At 37.8% G+C, this 22,447-nt stretch overlaps 1 protein-coding gene across 6 annotated transcripts in view; it reads left to right on the forward strand.

Annotated features, from left to right (window-relative positions):
* The window catches only part of MRTFB (myocardin related transcription factor B), a 238,293-nt gene that overhangs the window by 119,251 nt on the left and 96,595 nt on the right, over positions 1–22,447 (forward strand). For all 6 annotated transcript variants that reach the window (XM_075995119.1, XM_012736097.2, XM_075995121.1 and 3 more), the window contains one exon: positions 19,239–19,455. In XM_075995119.1, the coding sequence (XP_075851234.1) occupies positions 19,302–19,455 (154 nt within the window). In that variant the 5' untranslated portion in view covers positions 19,239–19,301. The remainder of the gene's footprint in view (positions 1–19,238; positions 19,456–22,447) is intronic.

The raw sequence follows: 22,447 nt of genomic DNA on the forward strand, positions 1-22,447 counted from the left end.
TTTGACGTATAATTAGAAAGTAAAGACAAGCTAGAAATGAAATTTAACATGAGGTTTTAAAAATGTTTAAATAATTATGTTATACTTTTTATGTTATTTCACATAATAGTTGTAGGTAGGGAACCAGGAATGTGGTAGACAGAATAATAACACTAACTGCTAACATTATTGACATTTATTGATTTGTTCAAAGCTCTGCTGTGCACCTCACATCTATTGTCTTTTCAGTGCTCTCATCAATCCTGTAAAGTAAGTACTTTTGTCACCACCATCTTTAAAGATGCTAAGACGTTGTGGCTTTGAAAGTTTAAGTGGTTTGCCCACCAGCTAGAAAATTTCAGAGCTAGACTTGGAACCCAGGCAGCCTGACAACAGAGGAGGAACCTTTCACCACCCCCGTTCTAATTTGACAAGGTCTCTCATGAAATACAGGCTGACTACTATGACAATTGGGTGAATACATCAGCCAGGAAACAACCATAACTAAAAACGAAGCCACGGAGCAATTATTGAATGGTTTCTCAGTGCAAGCATAATTCCAAGCACCTGACATATACTATTGCATTTAATTTGCACCCTACAGAGGAGATATTATTTTACATGCATTTTACAAAGAGGCTTAGGAAGGTTAAATAACTTTCCCATAGTCAAGTTGCTTGTAATTTGTGAAGTTGGGGCAGTACAGAGTAATGGATTAACATCGATTTAAGGAAAGATTTTTATTAGTTTATTGCAAGGATCTTCATAGTTCAGTTTAGTTCAGTATTTTAATCAATGATTATGATGAATATACAAAATACAAAAGGTAAACAAATTTCAGATGCCACAAAGCTAAGAGTAAATATATTACAGGATAGAAACATTTTTTTGTTTTGCTTCCTTTTAAAATTGTAAGCAGTACATTCACTTGTTCAGATATAACAATACTAAAAATCCACTGTAGCCTTTGCCAGCAGCCACTGTATTGTACCACTGCACTCACGCTCACACACAGCCAAGAGCCACTGTACTGCTTCCTGTGTCTTTGTCCAGAGTGTCATTTTAGCAAAAGTGAATGTATATATTATTATTTTCCCCTTTTCTAATTCAGTGTTTCTCTTAGCAACAACTCTTAGATATCTTTCTATATCAGTATCACCTAGAGATAGCTTCCTCATTCTTCCTTACAACTACACAGTACTCTGTTGTATGGATGTATAATATTTTATCCCATCATGACTGGAGTTATTTCTAGTTGTTTGCTGTTAAAACCCTTGTTGCAATGAATAATCTTGTATAGTATCATTGTTTTAAATTTATTTTTAATTTACATGTGGTAAAATTCACTGTTTTTGACATAGGTTCTGAGTTTTGACAAATACATGGAAACATATAATCACCACCACGATCAACATACTTTCATCACCCTAAAATCCCCTTGTTTTCTGCCCTCCTCTGTCAGCCACTGGTCTGTTCTCTGTCCCTGTAGCTTTGGCTTTTCTGGGACGCCCAAGTGTTGATGCCCTTGGAGTGTATTTTCTTTCACTTAGCACGGTGCATTTGAGATTCTGCCATGTTGCTTCACGCAGTTCATTCCTGTTTTTGCTTAGTGGCATTCTGTTGTGTGCATGCACCAATGTTTTTTATTTCATTCCTTTTAGGTCATTTGGGTTGTTTCCAGTTTTTAGCAATTATGAACAAAGCCACTATAAACATTCACACACAAATGGCAATATCATTTCTTTTATAAGCAGCCTTATTGAGGTATCATTTACATACCATAAGAATCATGCATTTAAAATACAAAATTTGGTAATTTTTAGTGCATTTACAGAGTTATGCAACCATCGCTACAATTTATTTTACATTTTCATCACGCCAAAAAGAAACCTTGTGCCCATTTATAGTTAATGCCTATTTGCACCCCTGGTCCCAAGATACCACTAATTTATTTTTTGCATCTATAGATTTGCTTTTTCTGGGAATTTCATATAGGTAGAATCATACAACGTGTGGTCGTTGGCATCTGGCTTTTTACTTAGTGTAACTTTTTTTGAGTTTCATCCATGATGTATCGGTATTTCCTTCCTTTCTGTTGCTGAGTAATATTCCATTAAGATTTACCACATTTTGTTTGTCCATTTGCTAGTTGATGGACATTTAACTTGCTTACAGTTTTTGGCTATTTTGAATGATGCTGCTGTGAACATTTGCCTACAAGTCTTTGTGTGGATGTTTGTTTTCATTTCTCGTGGGTAAATTCCTGGGAGTGGAATTGCTGGATCATATGGTAAAATTGTTTGACATTTTAAGGAAATGCTAAACTATTTTCCAAAGTAGCTATCATTTTACATTGTCACCAGTGCTGTGTGAGGGTTCCTGTTTCTTTACATCAGGAGTCCTCAAACTTTTTAAACAAGGGGCCAGTTCACTGTCCCTGAGACCATTGGAGGGCTGTTGGAGAGTGCTTGGCACACATTCCACACATGCACACTGTGGGCATGGGGCGAGTTGGCTGCTAAGCAGGATAAGCAGCGGCGGCAAAAACATCCATGTAGCTTGCGGCCATAGTTTGAGGACCCCTGCTCCTTGCCAACACTGTTTTTGTTTGTCTTTTTTATTAGACTCATTCTGGTGGCTGTGAAGTGGTATCTCATTGTGGTTTCAATTGCATTTTCCTAATAACTGATGATATTGAGTATCTTTTTATGTGCTTATTGAGCATTTGTGTGTCTTTAGTGAAATGTCTATTCAAATCTTTTGCCTGTTTTTAAATTGGGGTTTTAATTTTTTTATTATTGGGTTGTAAGAGTACTTTACATTCTGGATGCAAGTCTTATCAGATATATGATTTGCAAAATGCCACAGAATCCCTTGTTCTTACAAAGGTTCAGTAATTTTGTCTTAAATAAATAACTTCTCTATTTGCTTTATGCCTTTTGTCCATTTCTGGAGTTTTGAAATCGCTGTTTTTGACGATTTTGTCCTATTATTACCACCTTTGGTGAGAGGATTTGCTACTATTCTGAAAATCCTACCTGAGGTTTCATTTTGAACATGTAAATTCCCAGAAGATAAATTGCTGGGTCAAAAGGTTAGTGCATTTGTAATTTCAGTAGATATTGGCAAATTTTTCTCCATAAAGGTTGTACCAATTTATATACCTTTAATGTGTGAGATTTGGCCCAGGCTTGCCAATAGCATGTATTAGTAAAATGTCAGAATTTTGCCAATACTGTGTAAGTGAAAATTAACTTTGATTGGAGAAACCACTATAATAGTAGCTACCCCGTATTCTTATATTTAATCTTATATTAATCCCATGAGTTGGGTACTAGGACCCCAGTTTATATGTGAAGAATTAGGCTTTATTGAGGTTACACATCTTGTTCATGTTTATGTAACTTCTTAGTGATAGTGCTGGATTTTTTTTTTTTTTTCTGAGACAGAGTCTCACTTTGTTGCCCAAGCTAGAGTGAGTGCCATGGCGTCAGCCTAGCTCACAGCAACCTCAAACTCCTGGGCTCAAGCAATCCTCCTGCCTCAGCCTCTCAAGTAGCTGGGACTACAGTCATGCACCACCATGCCAAGCTAATTTTTTGTATATATATTTTTAGTTGGTCAATTAATTTCTTTCTATTTTTAGTAGAGACGGGGTCTCGCTCAGGTTGGTTTCAAACTCCCGGCCTTGAGCAATCTGCCCGCCTTGGCCTCCCAGAGTGCTAGGATTACAAGTGTGAGCCACCACTCCCGGCCATATAGTGCTGGATTTTGTCCCCATGTCTTTCTGACTCCAGAACCTGAACTCTGAACTGATACCATTGATTATACTGTCTCTGTTTGGAAAGGGCTTTTATTGAAAATTTGTTTAATACAAATTCAAACTAAATTAATAAGAGCCTCACCAGGAAGTGAGGTAATCATAGTTTCTCAGCTCTTCATAAACCCTAGTTGGAGGACTGGATCCAGTTCTGGGTCTCATAATTAAGAGAATGTAGATAAACTCTTTTTTAGCTGATTTAGGATAGCACGACCAGAATTGTTAATAGGTGCACAAGTTCATGAATGTGAATTTGGCAATGGTTTCTTAATATGACATCAAAAGCACAAGCAACCAAAGAAAAAAATAGATAAATTGGACTTCATCAAAATTAAAAAATTTTGTATGTTAAAGCACATTATCAAGAAAGTGAAAAGTCAACCCACAGAATGGGAGAAAATATTTGTGAATATAATAAGGATCTAGTATCCATTATATATATTTATATATAATACACATTTATATAGAGAAACAGAAAGAACTGCTCCAATTCAACAGTAAAAAGATGAGTAACCCTGTTTTAAAATGGGAATTTCTCAAGATAAATAAATGGCCAGTAAGCACGTAAGAAGATACTGAACACTATCAAGTGGTTAAACATAGAGTTGCCAAATAACCCAGTAATTCCACCATCCTAGCGCATGTGAAGTGGTAACATATTGGAGTTTTGATCTGCATTTCCCTTCTGAGATAGCTATCATTTTAAAAAATTGAAAAAGGTTGAGAAGAAATTGGTACCTAACATTTCGCAGGTTGTAAACCAGCGGTGGTGTAGCCACTGTGGGAACAAGTTGGGCATTTTCTCAACTTTATCTCAACTCGTTATCTCATTCCTAAAATAACTGAAAACATATATTCACACAAAATCTTGTACACTAATGTTCATAGTAACATTATTCATAGTAGCCAAAACAATCCAAAGTCCATTAATGAATGGATGAACAAAATGTAGTAAATGCATACAATGGACTATGATTTAACTGTAAAAAGGAATGAAATACTGATACTTGGTACAACATAGATGAATCTTGAAAACATATTAAGTGAAAGAGCCTACACACAAAAGGCCAAATATTATTCTAGGACATATTCTGTGTCTCGGACAGACAAATCCATAGAGACAAAAGTAGATTAGTGGTTGCCAGGGCCAGAGGGTAGAGGAAATTAGGAAGTGACTGCTGTGCTGATGAGTACAGGATTTCTTTTAGATGTCATGAAAATGTTCTGGAATTAGAGTGATGGTTGCACACCTTATAAATATTCTAAAAATCACTGAATTGTACACTTAAAAATGGTTAATTTTATGGCATGTGAATTTTATCTCAATAAACAAAAAACACCTTAGCCACAACTATAGTACAACTACTAAAATTTTCACAGCTAATTAAGATTGCTGTTTTATACATCAAATGTGTTTAATGCAGAAAACTCACAAGAATTTTACAGGACTTTGATAAAATCAGAATAGATTATCTCACATTTAACTAATGGGGTTAGAAACGTATTTATAGTTCTACTGCCTGCTAAAGTGCTCTTATAAAACTCTGAAGATTTTTGTATATACTCTGAGCTGTTATGGCATAGTACAATATTGTTAACACATTTTGCAAGAAGTTAAACAGTAATGAAATAAAATCTAAGTTGTAACTTGTATTAACAGACTCCAGAAAACTTTAAAAGACCAAAGAATTTAATTTGAGGTGCCCTTGGCATCAACATATTCTTTAACTGTTTTATGGTAGAACCTCTCTTATCTGTCCTCCACTTGGCCAGGTTTCTGGATTACCAACCTTTCCTTCCCTTTTCCCAGGACGTACTGAATGGTTATGGCCAGGAGGTGATGCAGAAGTCTGGTTGTTGTAGCTCTGTTCTAATTTAGTTATATGCTAACAAAAAATCAGTTGTGTTTGTTCCTAAATCTGGTTATGCCATTAGTAGTAATTTAGCAAAATATTGTGTAAACTGATAAAATACGAGCACAAAAAATTAAATGTTTAGAAATACAAAAGCATGTTGCTTAAACGATACTATGGAATCATGTGTAAGAGAGAAACTTAAAAAATGGAGTTAAAAATTGTAAAAATGTGGATACATTCTGTAATAAAAAATCCTTTCTATTTTTCTTCGACTTTAAAAAACTACAAATCATAGACATTGGTGGCTTATGCCAGAGGCCCAGCAGATACCCAGAGAGACAAGAGGTGTCCCTGACTCTGTATCAGAATGCTAGCATGTGAATTGACATTTATGCACTCTGATTAAAAAGAAAGTTTTTAAAGATGTGTATCATTTTTAGTGACTCATCTTGTAACTGAATTTTTCAATTTACCAACTAACTGGCATGGTTAGTGTTAAGAGTTTCTCATTCTGGATAATTAAGTACTAAAGAACCAAATTATAAGTTAGAGGACTTATGGTCCCAGTACTGCTGCTTAACTAGTTAGGATATCTTGGACAAGTAGATCAAATTTCATTTTTTTCCCCATGTATTTTAAATTTGAATTCAAATTCTGTTGATTCCTAATATCAAGAGTAAAAAGCCTGCAAATAAAAAGAAGAGACTTCCTTCTTTTTAGTTTCCCTTTCTCTTTCCCTATCTTTCTCTTTCTGTCTTCCCCTTTCTCTCCCTGCCTCAGAGAACTTGGAAATAGGAAGAGTACAATGTATTTTCAATCTGTTAAATAAAACATTTGTTTAATCTGTTTATAAATGTTTACTTCTTAGCATTTAAATCAAATGCTAATTGTGGTTCAACAAAATTAGAGTTTGTTTTTAACCCAATATTTGCTCAATATGGAAATCATCACAGCTTAAAATTAATCCTCTAATCAATTCTTATTCTCTGAGACTCATTCATTATGAATAAACTTGGAAAACACAGTTGTTCAAGCTAAAAAGACTTGGGTTTTAGCCATTTTACTTGGAGAACAAATAACATTTTCTAATTCTTTGTCTTTTTATGTAGTAATTTAATAGCCACCTGTGTTTTAAACTTTTGCTAATTCAAATTTTACTTATAGATAGATCTTAATGAATATTTCTAAAACACTGTTTACTTAAGTATTAGTTATAGTACTTATTAAGAATGCATCATTTTGGAAGGTAAACATGCAGTTTGCTCTGTCATGTTCATTTGAAACTTACTCATTTAGTAAACAAGTTAAAAAATAAATCATGACATTGGCATTCTCAGAACTATAAGAGCCACTTCCAGCATAGAAGGACTGTTATATAACTTTTTCTATATGGCATATTGTCATTATTTGGTATATTTATAGTACATTTTTACCATATACTTTATGGCTCCACATAAAAACCCAACTGCTACAAATAAAAATCCTGCTTAGAAGTTGTTTACTTGAAAGAATTGTAACCTAGTGTAAAAAAGATGTCCTGTTTATATGTAGTACATCCACAACTATAGATGTCATTTTCTTTCAGTCTGAAGTTTAATTCCAGTCACATTTTCAGCAGAACAAGATGAGTGTTTCCCTCATCTGCCATGAAGCTCTTGTTAAGTACTAAAATGTTGTAACTGCCTGTGTGACAAGGTCTTGACCTCCCAGAGAACAGGAAGAACAGGGATTGCTACTGATTCGTCTTTGGAATCCCAGTGTCTAGCGCAGTGTCTATGATGTGGGCCATCAACATGGATGTTAAGATTTGTACCAGTGGACCTCTTCACAGATTCATGTCTCTCTTCCCTGTCACGTCCCCTCCCTCAGCAACATCTGTCTCTCTCAATTATTTGTCCAATTTATTTGCATTTTGGTAAATACATGTCATGTTATTGTGAAAGGAATATGGGCCCTGAAGTTGGAAACCTGGCTTTGATGTTAGTCTCTCAAGTTTATTTAATCTTTCCAAGCCTTGGTTTTCTCATCTATAAAATGGGAATAATGATATCCACAGAGAGAGGTCATTAGGGCAAAATTAGGGAAAGCCTAGATTAGATTTAGCTCCACACTGGGTAAATAATCTTTGTTTTTGTTCTTTTCAGTTGTCATTCCCTTTTGTTAAATTGGGATACTGGGTGTTGGCTGGGTGAGGTGGCTCATACCTGTAATCCTAGCACTTTGGGAGGCCAGGGTGGGAGGATTGCTTGAGGCCAGGAGTTCAAGACCAGCCTGGGCAATATCGAGACCCTCCTCCCCACCATGTCTCTACAAAAAATAGAAAAATTAGCCAGGCATAGTGGCATGGGCCTGTAGTCCCGGCTGCTCAGGAGGCTAAGGCAGGAAGATCACTTGAGCCCGGAAGTTGGAGTTTGCAGTGAGCTATGGATGTCACTGCACTTCAGCCTTGGCAACAGAGCAAGACTTTGTCTCCCATAAAAAAAGGAAACTGGGCCTCCAAGAGGTTAAGTGATTTGGATTTGCCTGGCCTGGAGTCAAATAACTCTCTCTCCAGTCACATTCTTTTTGCAGAGCTCCTGCCTTGAGGGTCTGTAGTTTCTCCAAGTGGACACTCCTTATCTGCCCCTCACTACTCATCCTTGCCTTGATGTTAATGATACCTTAACAACTGCCCAAATCTGGAAACCTCAACCACTCTCAGTTTTTTGGGTTTTTTTTTGTTTTGTTTTTTTTTTTTAAAGAAACAGGGTCTCGAACTCCTGGCCTCTCAGTGTTGGGATTACAGGCATGAACAACCGAGCAACCGTACCAGCCCACTCTCAATTCTTTACTCTCCTTTACCTTTCAGATGGGCTAGTCATCAAGCGTTGACATTTTGTCTCTTAAATAGCATAGTCATGCACTGTATTATGATGTTTCATTCAGTGATAGACTGGACTGCATATATGATGGTGATCCTATAAAATTACAACACTGTATTTTTACTATATGTTTCTACGTTTAGATATGTTTTCAGATACACAGATATTCACCATTGTATTATAGTTGCCTACAGTGTTCAGTACAGTAACACATGCTGTGTGCAGCTTTGTAGCCTGGGCGCAACAGGCCTTGCCATCTAGGTTTGTATAAGGAGACCTTAAGATGTTCGCACAACAAAATCATCCAACAGTGAACTTCTCAGAACGTATCCCTATCTGAACTTATTCCCTTTTCTGTATTTCTACCATCTTAGTTCCTCAGCATTTTAGCATGAGACTTTATCAGTAACAGGTCTCTGCTGCAGTTATCTTTGTAAAGTATAAAGCTGATCACATCACAGTTTTTTACCGTCCACATGCCTTCACAGTTGTGCTTTACCACACCAGCCTCATCTTCTACCCCTCTATCGCGTCCTCTCTACACTGGCCCCATCAGCCTTTTTGCTGTTAGGTGATCTCTGTGCTGCTTTCCTTTTACTAATGAGAAAAACTCTGTGCCTGGCAGACTCCTACTCATCCTTGCAGACTTTCCTAACTTACCCAAATGCAATTAGACATTTAATTCTTTAGGTTACTATAGCACCTTATACTGACTTATATACTCTACTGTGTTTCAGATATACTGCAATAATTTGTTTCTGATCTCTCTTCCCACTCACTGGGCAAATGGTTTCTTTTCTCTATAAAAGAAGGGGTTCTACCAGATCAGTGATTCTCAACGCCTGGTATGCATTAGAATCGCTCTATCCTAGACCACTTGTAGCAGAATATATACAAGTTGATATGATTTTATTCTTACACTAATAAGTAAATTTTGAACTTTAACATCAGATATCTACAAATTGCCACCAGGAACTTTAGGGGAAGAAAAGATAACAAAATAACCCAGGGTTGGCATCATTAATTTACCTAATCCAATGACACAAAGTTCTGTTTCTTCAAAGTGCATTTGACCCCAGATTTTCAACTTGTTTGATTATAAGACTTAATAATAAACACTTTATAATGTAGGGAATTACTTTTTGTGTGTGCTTAAATGTCTTTGAACTTCTTGATCCAAGTTTGCTGTTTTGTTTCAATTTAGAAATCTATTTTTACTGGCTGTTATCCAGGTATTTTCCAATGTTTGTATTAATAATTCAGGGGAGTTTAAAGGGAGAACAACAGTTTCGCTTTGGCTAAAACATTTTTTGTTGAGGATATTTGGATAACCTACCTGTCTGCAGTTGACCGATTATATATTAAACTTCTGAAGTGTGCTATTGATATCCTTTGAGCTCCTTTATTATTTAGCATTTCTTGTATATAGTAGTAATGATATACCATTTGATTTACTAGTATTTCATCTAAATTGTCATTACTGACAATAAGGTACAGTGGAAAAGGAATTCGAAGTTCTTTTGAACTTACACTCAGTTCAAAAGAAATATTAGTACTGATTTGGGGACCACCTTAGCCCAAAAGCCTAGAATCTTTTAAAATATAAGATCATTATTATTGGTGTTATCTTGACTCCATTCAGAAAAAAATGAGAGAAGAGCTGAAAAAATGAAATTATAATACCTCTTAGTTTTTTCCCCTCCTATCTCTGGTATAGTATTAATATCTGACAGTGAAGTTGTTTGGTTTTTTTTTGAGAGCAAAAGCTATATCCTAGGTTGATCTTACTAGTATTATGCTGTGGTTTTATTTAGTGCTGGATAAATGTTGCATTTGTTACATTTTGGAATGCATTTATTATTGGGATTTGTAAGATATTAACTACTTATTCATTATATCAGCTCTAGATAAATTAATATTATTAATATTATCACAGTTTGTCCAGTTAAAGCTAAATGATTGTTTTACTTTCATAACTAAATTATGACCCAATGAAAAAAATCTATTGCCATTTTTTAATCATCTCAATTAGTGACTACTGGACAGAGAGTGTTTTTTAATCTTTGATGTTGCATTTAATTTTCAAAAGAAAATTATCAAGTAGTTAAATAGATTTTAAGATGAAAGCTTGCAAAATTTCAGAATAAGTATAGTCTATACCCCCTCAAAAATATTCATGAATATTAAGTTAAAAATTATTGAAAACTTACTCTTTTCCTTTTGCTACATTTTGTAAAGATTTCCTTAGCTTATAATTTTCTTAATTTGAAGGGATGTGTGGGAGTTTAAGGTGAGCATAATGTCAAGGCATAATAGGTTGGAAAAACTTCTTCCACCTGAAGAACAGATAATACTGCGTGAAAATTTTTTAAAATCAGTGCCTAAAGGATCTTCTAAATCATTAGCATTGATATTCAGAGTTTGTATATCTTTGCCATTTATAAGGGCATTATGGTACTTGTATCTTAGAATTAATTTGGTGGGAGCACATTTTATTTGTATGGATAAATAATTTGAAATGAAAATTCATAGTTTTGAAAAAAACCTAGGAGTCAGATTTTAATATTCCTTAGTGAAGTAAGTAATTTTACATGCAAATTCATCTACCTAGTACATCTTTTCCAAGGTCTATTTGATATTATATAATCATTATAGATTTCTTGGAATTCCTGTTTGCATGACCTTTTGTATCCATTTACTTCCACCCTATTTGTGCCTTCATATTTAAAGTATATCACTTATAAGCATACATTTTTAGATGTTTTAAAGTCTATTCTTTTTTTAATTTCAAAATATTAAGGGGGTATGAATTTTTTAGGTTACATGGATCATTTTGGTAATGCTTGAGTCCTGGCTATAGGTGTGCCCGTCACCCAAATAGTGTTCATAGTATCCATTAGGTTGGTTTATTTTCCTCCCCTCTCCCCCTCCCCATGATTGCTTTTCAGTGAGTTTTATTTCCCTCTGTGCACTTGTGTGCTCATTGATTAGTTCCAACTTAATAGTGAGTACATGTGGTGTTTGTTTTCTGTTCTTGTGATACTTCACTTAGGAGAATGAATGGTCTCCAGTTCCATCCAGACTGGTCCAAAAGGCATTAATTCATCCTTTTTATGGTTAAATGTTTTTTGAAGAACCAACTTTTTGTTTCGTTAATCCATTTGTATTTTTTTGTTGTTGTTCTCCAATTCAGTTAGTTCTGCTTTGACCTTTGTTATTTCCTCTGCTGGCTTTGGGTTTGGTTTGTTCTTTTCTAGTTCTGGAGGTGTGACATTAGGTTATCAATTTGTGATCTTTCTGTCTTTTTGATGTAGGCATATAAGACTATGAATTTTCCCCTGAGGAATGCTTTTGCTGTGTCCCGAAGATTTTGATAGCTTCTGTTCCTTTTGCCATTCAGCTCAAGGAATTTTTTGATTTCCATCTTAATTTCATTCTTGACCCAATAATCGTTCAGCAACGAGTTGTTTAATTTCAAACTTTGTGTAGGTTTGAGTGTTTCTTTGGGGATTGATTTCTAGTTTTATTCTACTGTGGTCTGAGAAGGTACATGGTACGATTTTGATTTTTTTGAATTTGTTAGGAACTGGTTTTGGCCTATGATAAGTTTTGGAGAAAGTGCCATGTGCTCCTGAGAAGAATGTGTATTCAGTAGTTTTGGGGTAGAATGTTCTTTAAATGTCTGTTAGGTCCATTTGATTTAGAGTTTGGTTTAAGCCCATTATTTCTTTATTTTCAGCTTAGATGATTTATCTAGCTCTGACAGTGGGGTGTTGAGGTCCCTGGTAATTACAGTGGTATCATTTATTTCTTTGCTTAGCTTTAGTAATATTTGCTTTATGTATCTTCAAGCTCCTGTGTTGGGCGCATATATCTTTGGGGTTGTTATGCCTTCTTGTTGGATGGCTTCTTTTGCCATTGTATAACGACCCTCTTTGTTTTTGTTTTTATTTTTACTTTTGTTGGCTTAAAGTCAATTTTATCTGAAATGTGAATGATTACACTTGCTCTCTTTTGATTTCTATTTGCATGGAATATTTTTTTCTATCCTTTCACAATGAGTCTGTGTGCCCCCTTGTGGTTTAGATGTGTTTCCTGGAGACAGCAGATACTTGGGTTTTATTTTTTCATCCATTCAACTAGCCTGTGTCTTTTGAGAGGAGTGTTCAGTCCGTTCACATTGATTAATAGTATTGATATGTATGTGGGATGTTGATCTGTTCATCTGGTTGGATGGTCCCTTATTGCTTTGTTTTACCTCTTGTTCTATTGTTTTATAGGAGTTGTTTGTTTGGGGATTTTTTTTAGGTGAATTTATACTGGTAGGTATCTGTTGTGCTGATTTGTGTATAGTGCTATTCTGAATATTTTGTGCAGAGCAGATCTTGTCATGAAAAATTCCCTCAGTGTTTGCTTATTTGGAAAAGACTTAATTTCTCTATTGTAAACTTAGTTTTGCAGGATACAAAATTCTAGGCTGGCAGTGTTCAGTTTAAGTTGATTAAAGATGGAGCCCCAGTCCTGTCTGGCTTGTAAGGTTTCTGCTGAGAAGTCTGCAGTTAGCCTAATGGGTTTTCCTTTGTAGGTTATATGATGCTTTTGTCTTGCTCCTTCCAGAATTCTCCTTCATTTTGACTTTGGCCAGGTTGATTACTATCTTGGGTATGACCTATATGCTATCAGTCTTCCCGGTGTTTGATGTCCATCTTGTATCTGTAAATCTGAGTTTCTGTTGATATCTGTGAAGTTTTCCTTAATAATTTCTTGAAATAGGTTTTCCATGCTTTTAAGAAGCATTCTTTCCCCTTCACCCTCAGGGATACGTATAATTCAAATGTTAGCATGCTTCACATAGTCCCATATCTCTCTCATTGATTGGTCAGAATTTTTTTATACTCTTCTCTGCCTTTTTGAATGACTGGGTTATCTCGAGAGCCGTGTCTTCAAGTTCTGAGATTCTTCTACTTGGTTTAGCCTGTTGTTGAAGCTGTAAACTGCATATTGAAATTTCCCGAATGACTCTTTCAGTTCTTTAACCACTTCGGTACTGCACTCACTGGCCGCGAAACCTTGCCCACGGCTGACACTCATAGTCTGCACGATAGTTTGTACTGTGCATTGACGAATCCGTTTTGCTCTTGTGTGATGAGGAAAGCTTTAAAGCACTGAAAGCTTGTTTTACTTTACAGGCAGCTTTACTTGTAATGTAAATCGGAATAGGTAACATATACATATATGTTTTCACTACGTTATTTTTAAATGTTCACAATTTTATTTTGAAAAGTCATATCACAGCTATTGGCTAAAGTTGATGCTCGGCTGTGCGCCTTCACATCACGGCTAAAGTCACTGTGCATGTTCATCTGTGGCTGTTGACTATAATCGATGCTGGTCCTGAAGTGGTTAAGTTCTATTATATCTTTTCTTATGTTGTCTAGATCTCTAGTGACTTTTTTGATGATTTCCTGAAATTTTTTTTTGGTTTCTTTTCGTTCGTTTTCAACTTTCTCTTCAATTCCAATCATCTTATTTGCCATCCATATTCCGAATTCCCTTTCTGTCCTTTTGGCAATTTCCTTGTGGATGAAAGTCACTACTGTAGCTCCACTGTGTTCTGTTGGGGGTGTTGAACTGTTTTGTTTTTTCATGTTGGTTTCTTCTCATCTGGCATCTCTTCTCTCGGCTCTGGGTTAGTACGTATGCAGGGCATCTGTTCTCCTTTGCTGGGGAATCTCTCGAACCAAGTCCAGGAGTGCTGGCTGCTCAGGGATGAGGGGTCCTGAGTAAAATGATGGACCTCAGGGAGCTTCTGCCAACCCAGCCATAGTGGTGGGGACTCAGTTGTTGGGTCTTGGGACCCATGCACAACTCTAGAGTCTCAGGGGTGGGGTCATGAGCCCGGTGGGGGCCCTGGAGCTACAGGGACAGAACCCTGGACTTGGGCACAGCAAGAGCTTCAGAGATGGCTCTGGGGATTTCGGGGGCAGAGACACCCTTATGGGGTGGTTGTTCCACCAGCCTGGGGACTGCTGATGCCCAGTCACACGGGCAGGGGCTTTTCTCGTGGCTCAGGTTCCACATAGGCAGGCTGGAGCTACTAGTTGACCGTGGTTCTCCCCCCCAACACCTAGGGAACCCACATGGACAGCACTGATGGGAGAATACTGTGGGGTTCTGGCGATCTGGGAGAGCACCCACCCCTCCCTGCTAGAAAGCCGAAACACTGGATTAGGGTGGGTCCAGCAGTAGGGACGATCCCAGCATGGGACCATAGCAAACAAGCATTTAGGCTCTTTCACCACGAACAACTCTCTCAGTCTGGTGAGCTTGTCCTGACTTTCCTTCCAGTAGCTCCCCCTAGGAACCATTGGGGCAGTCGACTGAGGCTTCCCAGGTGGTACCTGTGGCGTCTGAGGCTCCCCATCTTGTTCAACTTCCATGCCAGTGAGGAGGCATGCTCAACTACCTCCCAGTCACAGGGCTCACCACAGAGTAGCATCTGTTCCCTCCCCAGCCCAGTGAGGGTGATGCTAAGGTTGATGGCCGGGTCCTGAGCGGACCTGGCTGTGTATATCGGAGTGATCAGGATGTCATCAGTTGCAGAAGCAGGCCCAGATCTCTGCTGCGTCTGCTTCCTGGTAGAATGTCTCTGCACAGACTCTGAGCAGCACAGAGGTCTGCACTGGAAGAGGGAGACGCCCTCAGAGATTGAGCCGCCCGTAACTTTTCTTTCTCTCCTAATAAACAATGTCCCCTCGGTTTGCCTCTGTCCTTCTGTCTTCACTTCTCCCTGGAGTGTGAATTGTATTGGGTCCCCCAGCTTAATCTCCGAGATGGTGGGTGGTACTTGTGAGTAAGAATCAGCTGTGCTCTGTTTAATTGAGTCAGTAGATGCTGTGATGAGCTATAGGGCTGTTCTCTCTGTCAAGATGTTCCTTTGTGCCATGGTAAGCTCTAGTCCCTCGGTGGAACACTTGAGTGCCCCAGGATTAGGGAAGGGGCCCTGTAGCTCCCAGGGGCTTGCTTGATCTCCACCATAGCAGAGGAGGGTGGAGAGTGAGGCGGAGCGTGGTTAGGTCGTGCTAGCCTGGAAGGTCTTGCACAGCCTCAGCAGGGCTCAGAGGTTGCTTTCCCAGCCACTAGGGGGAGCTACTGGAAGGAAAGTCAGGACAAGCTCACCAGACTGAGAGAGTTGTTCATGGTGAAAGAGCCTAAATGCTTGTTTGCTATGGTCCCATGCTGGGATCGTCCCTACTGCTGGACCCACCCTAATCCAGTGTTTGGGCTTTCTAGCAGGGAGGGGTGGGTGCTCTCCCAGATCGCCAGAACCCCACAGTATTCTCCCATCAGTGCTGTCCATGTGGGTTCCCTCACCACGCAAGTCCGGCTCTCAAACCTCCCCCCAGCCTGCGTGTCTGACCCACTGGCATGTGACTCCATGAAACACTGATGGGCAGGGAGCCCCCAGATTGGGCACCCTGGGTCCACTATGGGTCCTCAAGGGAAGACGTGTGGGCCCCACTCTCTGCGAAGACCTCAGCCTGTAGCACACACCCACTGGGGAGAGGCAGCCACTTGCCAAATTCTTAACTCAAACTGCTTTCCCGGTTGCAGTGGATGGGGGAGGTACAGGGAAGGAAAAGCGTCTGAATGGAAGGAAGCTGACTCTCTGGCCTCTTTGGTCACTCACATTGGAGAGGAATCCTGCACAGAATGTCCAAGCTCTGAGATCTTGCAAGTTCTCCCCACTGTTCCATGATTGCTGCTGCGTCTGGGTGCATGAGGGTGGAAAAGCCTTCAAGAAACTCAGTAGCCCACTGGTCACCAAAGGAGGGAGAGAGGGAGGGATGCCCCCTTACCCCTTCACAGGGCTCGGAGCCTCTCTGAGTTTGATCCTCGCTGATATCCTCTTTCCTTTATCTTATTCCTTCTCTATTATGCAATTTTCCTCCCTGAGGTCCCTGGCGGGCTCCAGTACCTCTCTATATGATCTACACCTGAGCTGTGTCTCCTCTCCCCTATACTCTATCTGAAATCCTATCTTCCCTCCAGATGGTCCAGCAAGCTATGTCTCTAGTCGGCCATCTTGCCCCCCTCTAGCTTTTCTCAATCTCTGTCTTTTCATTGGAATGTTTAGTTCATTTACATTTAATGTAATTATTGATAAGGTTGGATTTAGGTCTATTATTTTACTTTTTTTGTTGTTCGTTTTGTCTTTTGTTTCTCTACTTTTCCTTCTTTTGGGTTAGTTGAGTACTTTTAGATTGCCATTTTAGTGTCCCTACTGGTGTTTAGCTAAAACTTTTTTGTACTTTTTTAATGGTTGTTTTGGAAAATGCAGTATACAACCTTAATTTATGAGTTAAAGTTAAAATTCTACTCTCTTATGATGTACAGAAATGTAAAAATGTTGAATACATTTACCTCCCTCATCCTTTATACTATATAGTTGTCAACATACATTTACATATGTCATAAACCCCACAACAAGGTGTTATAATTTTTGCTTTGAATGGTAATAGTAAAGAAATTAAGAAAAACTAGTCTGTAATTTTTATCTACATGTTTACCATTTCTGATGCTTTCATTTCTAAGATCTCAGTTTTCATCTGGTATCATTTCTCTTTAGCCTGAATACGTTTTTAATGAATTTCTTACATAATGTGTCTGCTGGTGACAATCCTTAATTATTAAAGAGTATTTCCATTGTATATGGAATTCTGGTTGACAGTTGTAGAGACTCTAGATTCTCTTAGGTTCCCTCTTAGGAATGTTGTTTTGTTTTAGTGTGTTTAACTTTGCCACACTTAATTTTGCAAATCCGTCTTCCAGGGTGGGCAGCCTCTGACATCTCAATTCAGTTCTTTTTGCCCTAGCTGGGCTGCATGGAGTCCCTGCCCTGCACATGCATAGTTTAGAGATCAGCCAAGACTTGGGGCAGAGTTTATATACAAAATTTAGGGACTCCCCTTTTTGACTGACTCCTTTTGGGGAACTAAATAGAGTGTCAAGAAATAGATCCACATATGCATGGTCAGTTGACTTTCAACAAAGGTGCAAAGGCATTTTAGTAGAGAAAGATACTCTTTTCAACAAATGGTGCTGAAACAATCAGATATCCTTATGCAAAAAAGAAAAACTTAAAAAATATAAAGAACTTTGATTTGTATCTCACTGCATATACACAATTAACTCAAAATGGATCATAAACTTAAATGAAAAGTAAACCATAAAACTGTATCTAGAAGAAAACATAGGGATAATCTTTGTGACTTTCAGCTAATCAAAGATTTATTATCTACAACAAAAACATCCATAAAGAAAAAATTAATAAATTGAACTTTATCAAATTAAAAACATCTACTCTTCGCAAAACACTGTTAAGAACATAAAAAGATAAGCTGTAGTCTGGGATAAATTATTTGCAAGTCACATATCTGATAAAACACTTGTGTCTAGAATATGTTTTTAAAATTCTTTTAAAACTCAATAACAAGAAAATAAACTACCTAATTTTAAAAATGAACAAAAGATTAGATCAGATATTTAGCCAATCAAGATCTAGGAATGGCACATTAAAAGATGCACATCATTAGTTATTAGGCAAATGCAAATTAAAACCACAGTGCAATACTAATTGCCCATTAAAATGACTAAAATAAAGACTGACCATGTGAAGTATTGTTGAGGACGTGGAACAATTGGAATCCTCATACCCTGCTGGTAAAAATGCAATATGGTACAACCACTTTGGAAAACAGTGTGTCAGCTTCCTAAAAATTTAAATGTACAGTGTGGCCATATGTTCCAGCCATTTCACTTCTAGGTATTTATTCAAGAGAAACGAAAGCATATGTCCATATAAATACTTGTGTAGGAGTATTTTTACTTGTAATAGTCAAAAACTGGAAACAACCCACATGTCCATCAGTAAGTGAATGCGTGAACAGAGGTATGGGATGCTACTGAATAAGCAGGCAACAGTTTTATCGAATGTGTAGCCACTGCATAACATGGACCCACCGTCCTTTTAGAGTCCTGTATCAGCTCTCTTGCCTTCCGCTGTTTAGCCCCTAAGCTAGTGCTGCGTATTTAGACGTTTTGTGGTGTCATTGCCACTACTGTTGCTGATTTCCGTATCAATCAGAATGGGCCAGGTTATGCTGTGGTAACAGACAGCGTCAAATCTCAGTGACTTAAAAATTTGTTTCTTTGTCGTGAACTATATATCCATTGTGGGTTAGCTGAAAGTTCTGTTTTCTGTAGTTCTTGCTCTGAGACACAGGCTGATGTTTCATTATCTGAAGCATTTCTGATTGCTGTGAAGAATGTTGACTAATTTAAAGTGACTTGATATGTAAGAGTTAAAATGAATTTTCAAACCCGACTACTTTAATCAGCGTTAGTTGACTTCATTTTATAATGCATTAAAATCTTTAAATAATGGCACCAATGACTCTTGACTTTCTTTAGTCCATTGTATAAAGAATTACACAAAGTATCTTTCAACTTTTGTTTACCTTGTAAGTGCTCTCTTAGGTGAGAAGTCTATTATTCCTGTGTGTTGGACAGGGAATCTGAGGTCCAGAGAGGGGAAATGAATTGCTAATGGCCACACAATGGTAAAACTAGACTAGAACCCAGGGTTCTCATTTTAATACTTTTGTGCAAATTGGAGAAAAATAAACGTACCATTTATTTACACATTCTTTATTTTGGCAGTGTCTTCAGCAGGCTACGTTTAAGAGGTGTCTCGTACTCCCTGTTACCAGTGGCTGGAACACAATGGATCACACAGGGGCCGTAGACACTGAGGACGAATTGGGACCTTTAGCCCATCTTGCTCCAAGTCCTCAGAGTGAAGCCGTGGCTCATGAATTCCAGGAACTTTCCTTGCAGTCCAGTCAGCACTTACCCCCTCTGAACGAAAGGAAGAATGGTGAGTTCTTCAGCATGTGTGGTGGGAACATTGCTCTAAAGATGTACCCTCTTTGTGAGCCCAGCTTATTGCTCTTGGGTAGTAATCTTTTTCAGCAGTCTATATGGAGGAGAACCCCACAGAGGGCACTGGGTGGTTTTGAGTAACAGGCAGAATTTCACTTTCCATCCAATTCTTCCATCATTCTCTCAGTAAGTATCATTAGTAGCGACATTACCTTTGAACATTTTTAGATTCAGCCATTTTAGGTGAATCACAAGCAGAAGGTTCCATGCTGGAATGGCATTGGAAAGTGGCTTCCTGTGCCTGCGGAATGGATCGCAGGCATGATGACATTCTCCTCCCACTTTCTCCATCTCCTGTGTGTTGCACCTTCATTTCAGAAGTGATAGAATTTAAGCTATCTCAGTGATCACTAAGAAGGCAAGAACTTCTTGAGTATTTTTTATATTAATGGATATAGGATATGACCATATTCTCAGTCTTTGGCTGGCTCATCCTTGTATAGAAAATACTTTCTATTCATTCATTATCTGTTCAGGAAGTTTTAATTGGGCACTGGCATCCTAGAGTTGCCAGAAAAAACACAATACTGTCAGTTTTTTAACATAGATGAATAGAGATAGATGATGTATACTGAATTTTAATACTTTAACAAATACAGAGTAATGTTAAAATTTACAAATACCCTAAGCATATGTATTAAAATGGCAGAATTAAGAATTTTAACTGGAATGACTGTATTTTCCATAGTTCTGAAGAGTATTACATTAACATATATATATATATTTTTTTTTTTTTTTTTTTTTTTTTTGAGACAGAGTCTCACTTTGTTGCCCAGGCTAGAGTGAGTGCCGTGGCATCAGCCTGGCTCACAGCAACCTCAATCTCTGGGGCTCAGTGGTCCTACTGCCTCAGCCTCCCGAGTAGCTGGGACTACAGGCATGCGCCACCATGCCCGGCTAATTTTTTTTTTTGTATATATATTTTTAGTTGGTCAATTAATTTATTTCTATTTTTGGTAGAGATGGAGTCTCGCTCAGGCTGGTTTCGAACTCCTGACCTTGAGCAAAGTGCTAGGATTACAGGCGTGAGCCACCACACCCTGCCCTAACAAATATATTTTTTAAGTTTTATTTTCGATTTATTTTTGAGACTGAGTCTCACTCTGTTACCTGGACTAGAGTGCCATGGCGTCAGCCTAGCTCACAGCAACCTCAAACTCCTGGGCTCAAGCGATCCTACTGCCTCAGCCTCCCCGGTAGCTGGACTACAGGCATGCGCCACCATGCCCGGCTAATTTTTTCTATATATTTTTAGTTGACCAATTAAGTTCTTTCTATTTTTAGTAGAGACGGGGTCTCGATCCTGCTCAGGCTGGTTTCGAACTCCTGACCTTGAGCGATCCTCCTACCTCGACCTCCCAGAGTGCTAGGATTACAGGCGTGAGCCACCACGCCCGGACCTATTTTTTAAGTTTCAAAAACCAGAAAACATAAAACCATTTCTCTACAGAAAGCTTCCTTAATGTACCTTGTTACTTCTCTTCTGAGTTCTGAGTGCTTCCAGTCCTTCTCATTATTGGCCTTATCTTATTTAGGAAAACAGATAAAAGACATACATACATATACCACTATTCTTAGTCCTTTAATATATAGCTTTGGTGTGTACTTGTTCGCTCTTCAAATTTGATATGTTTTGCTTTGTATCTGAATCCTGTTGTTAGGTACAACCCTCATAGCTAAGGTGCTGTCAAAGCCTTTAGGAAGCTTTAGGAAGCTGTGGTTGACTGTCAAACTGTGGATAGCTGTCAAACCTTCCATCAGTGAGAAAGAAGCCTAGCTTACCTTAGACCGTGGCTGAGAAAATACAACCACATTTATTGAAACTTGACTAAATATGATGAGATTTATACAGTATACCTGGACCAGTTTAATGTCCAAATTATTACCCTAAAAGAAAATAAGAGTTGAATTGGTATAAAATCAGAATATACAGTTGCTCACAAGAATGATCATCTGTAGCAGAGGAGGGAAGTGTGTGGGGAAAGTTGATACTTTCTGGTCATTTACTTGATACTGCTCAGCACGTTCTCTTACAGAAGTTAATATATAGCCTGGATGTAAGGTAAACCCAAATGGAGGGTAGTGGCTCCTTTATAAACTCTTAGGGGGTAGATGAAATGGTAACATCTTTGTAGCAATATCTAGCACTTTGAATTTTGAGGCTATAACTGGGAATAATTAATGTTTTGATTTTTTTTCCTGATTCTCATTAATATATTTCTGTAAGCCTAGAAACCGCTTCGAATGAAGTTGATTTTTAAGCCAATGTGCTTTACCCAAGAGTACTTTTTTGTTCAATATTGAGTAAATGAAGGAACATCTCATAATATGAAATATTGTATAAGGAGTCAACTATGAGAAAATTCCCTCTTTTCTAGTAAGTGACTTCAGGAAGTTAGAAACCTTACCTTGTAATCCGGGCATGTACTCTAATTCCAGGCTTACGATTTATTAGCCTAACTTGCATACATGTTCCAAGGCATAAAAGGAAACCTTGTACAACTGTCAGAAATCTAGGTTTTGGGGGAGATGTTGGTCAAAGGATATAAAATTTCAGTTAGGAGGAATAAGTTCAAGAGATCTATTGTACAGTATAGTAACTATAGTTAATAACAATATATTCTTGAAAATTGCTAAGAGAGTAGATTTTTGAGTGTTCTTACTACAAAAAAAAGTATGTGAATAATGCATATGTTAACTATTTCCTATTCCACAGTATACACGTATTTTAAAACATGTTGTACATGATTAATATATACAATTTTTATCAATTTAAAAAACAAAAATGTTAAATTAAAAAAGGAATCTAAGTTTTTGACAATTATGTGAGCAGAGTATATTCACATCAAGTAATATATAGATGACAGGACCATGATTTCTTAATGATTTTTCTCACATATGTTCATTTTTTATAGGTCTTCTTAATG

Source organism: Microcebus murinus, chromosome 19 (assembly GCF_040939455.1).
Source record: "Microcebus murinus isolate Inina chromosome 19, M.murinus_Inina_mat1.0, whole genome shotgun sequence".
NCBI classification, from domain to species: Eukaryota; Metazoa; Chordata; class Mammalia; order Primates; family Cheirogaleidae; genus Microcebus; species Microcebus murinus.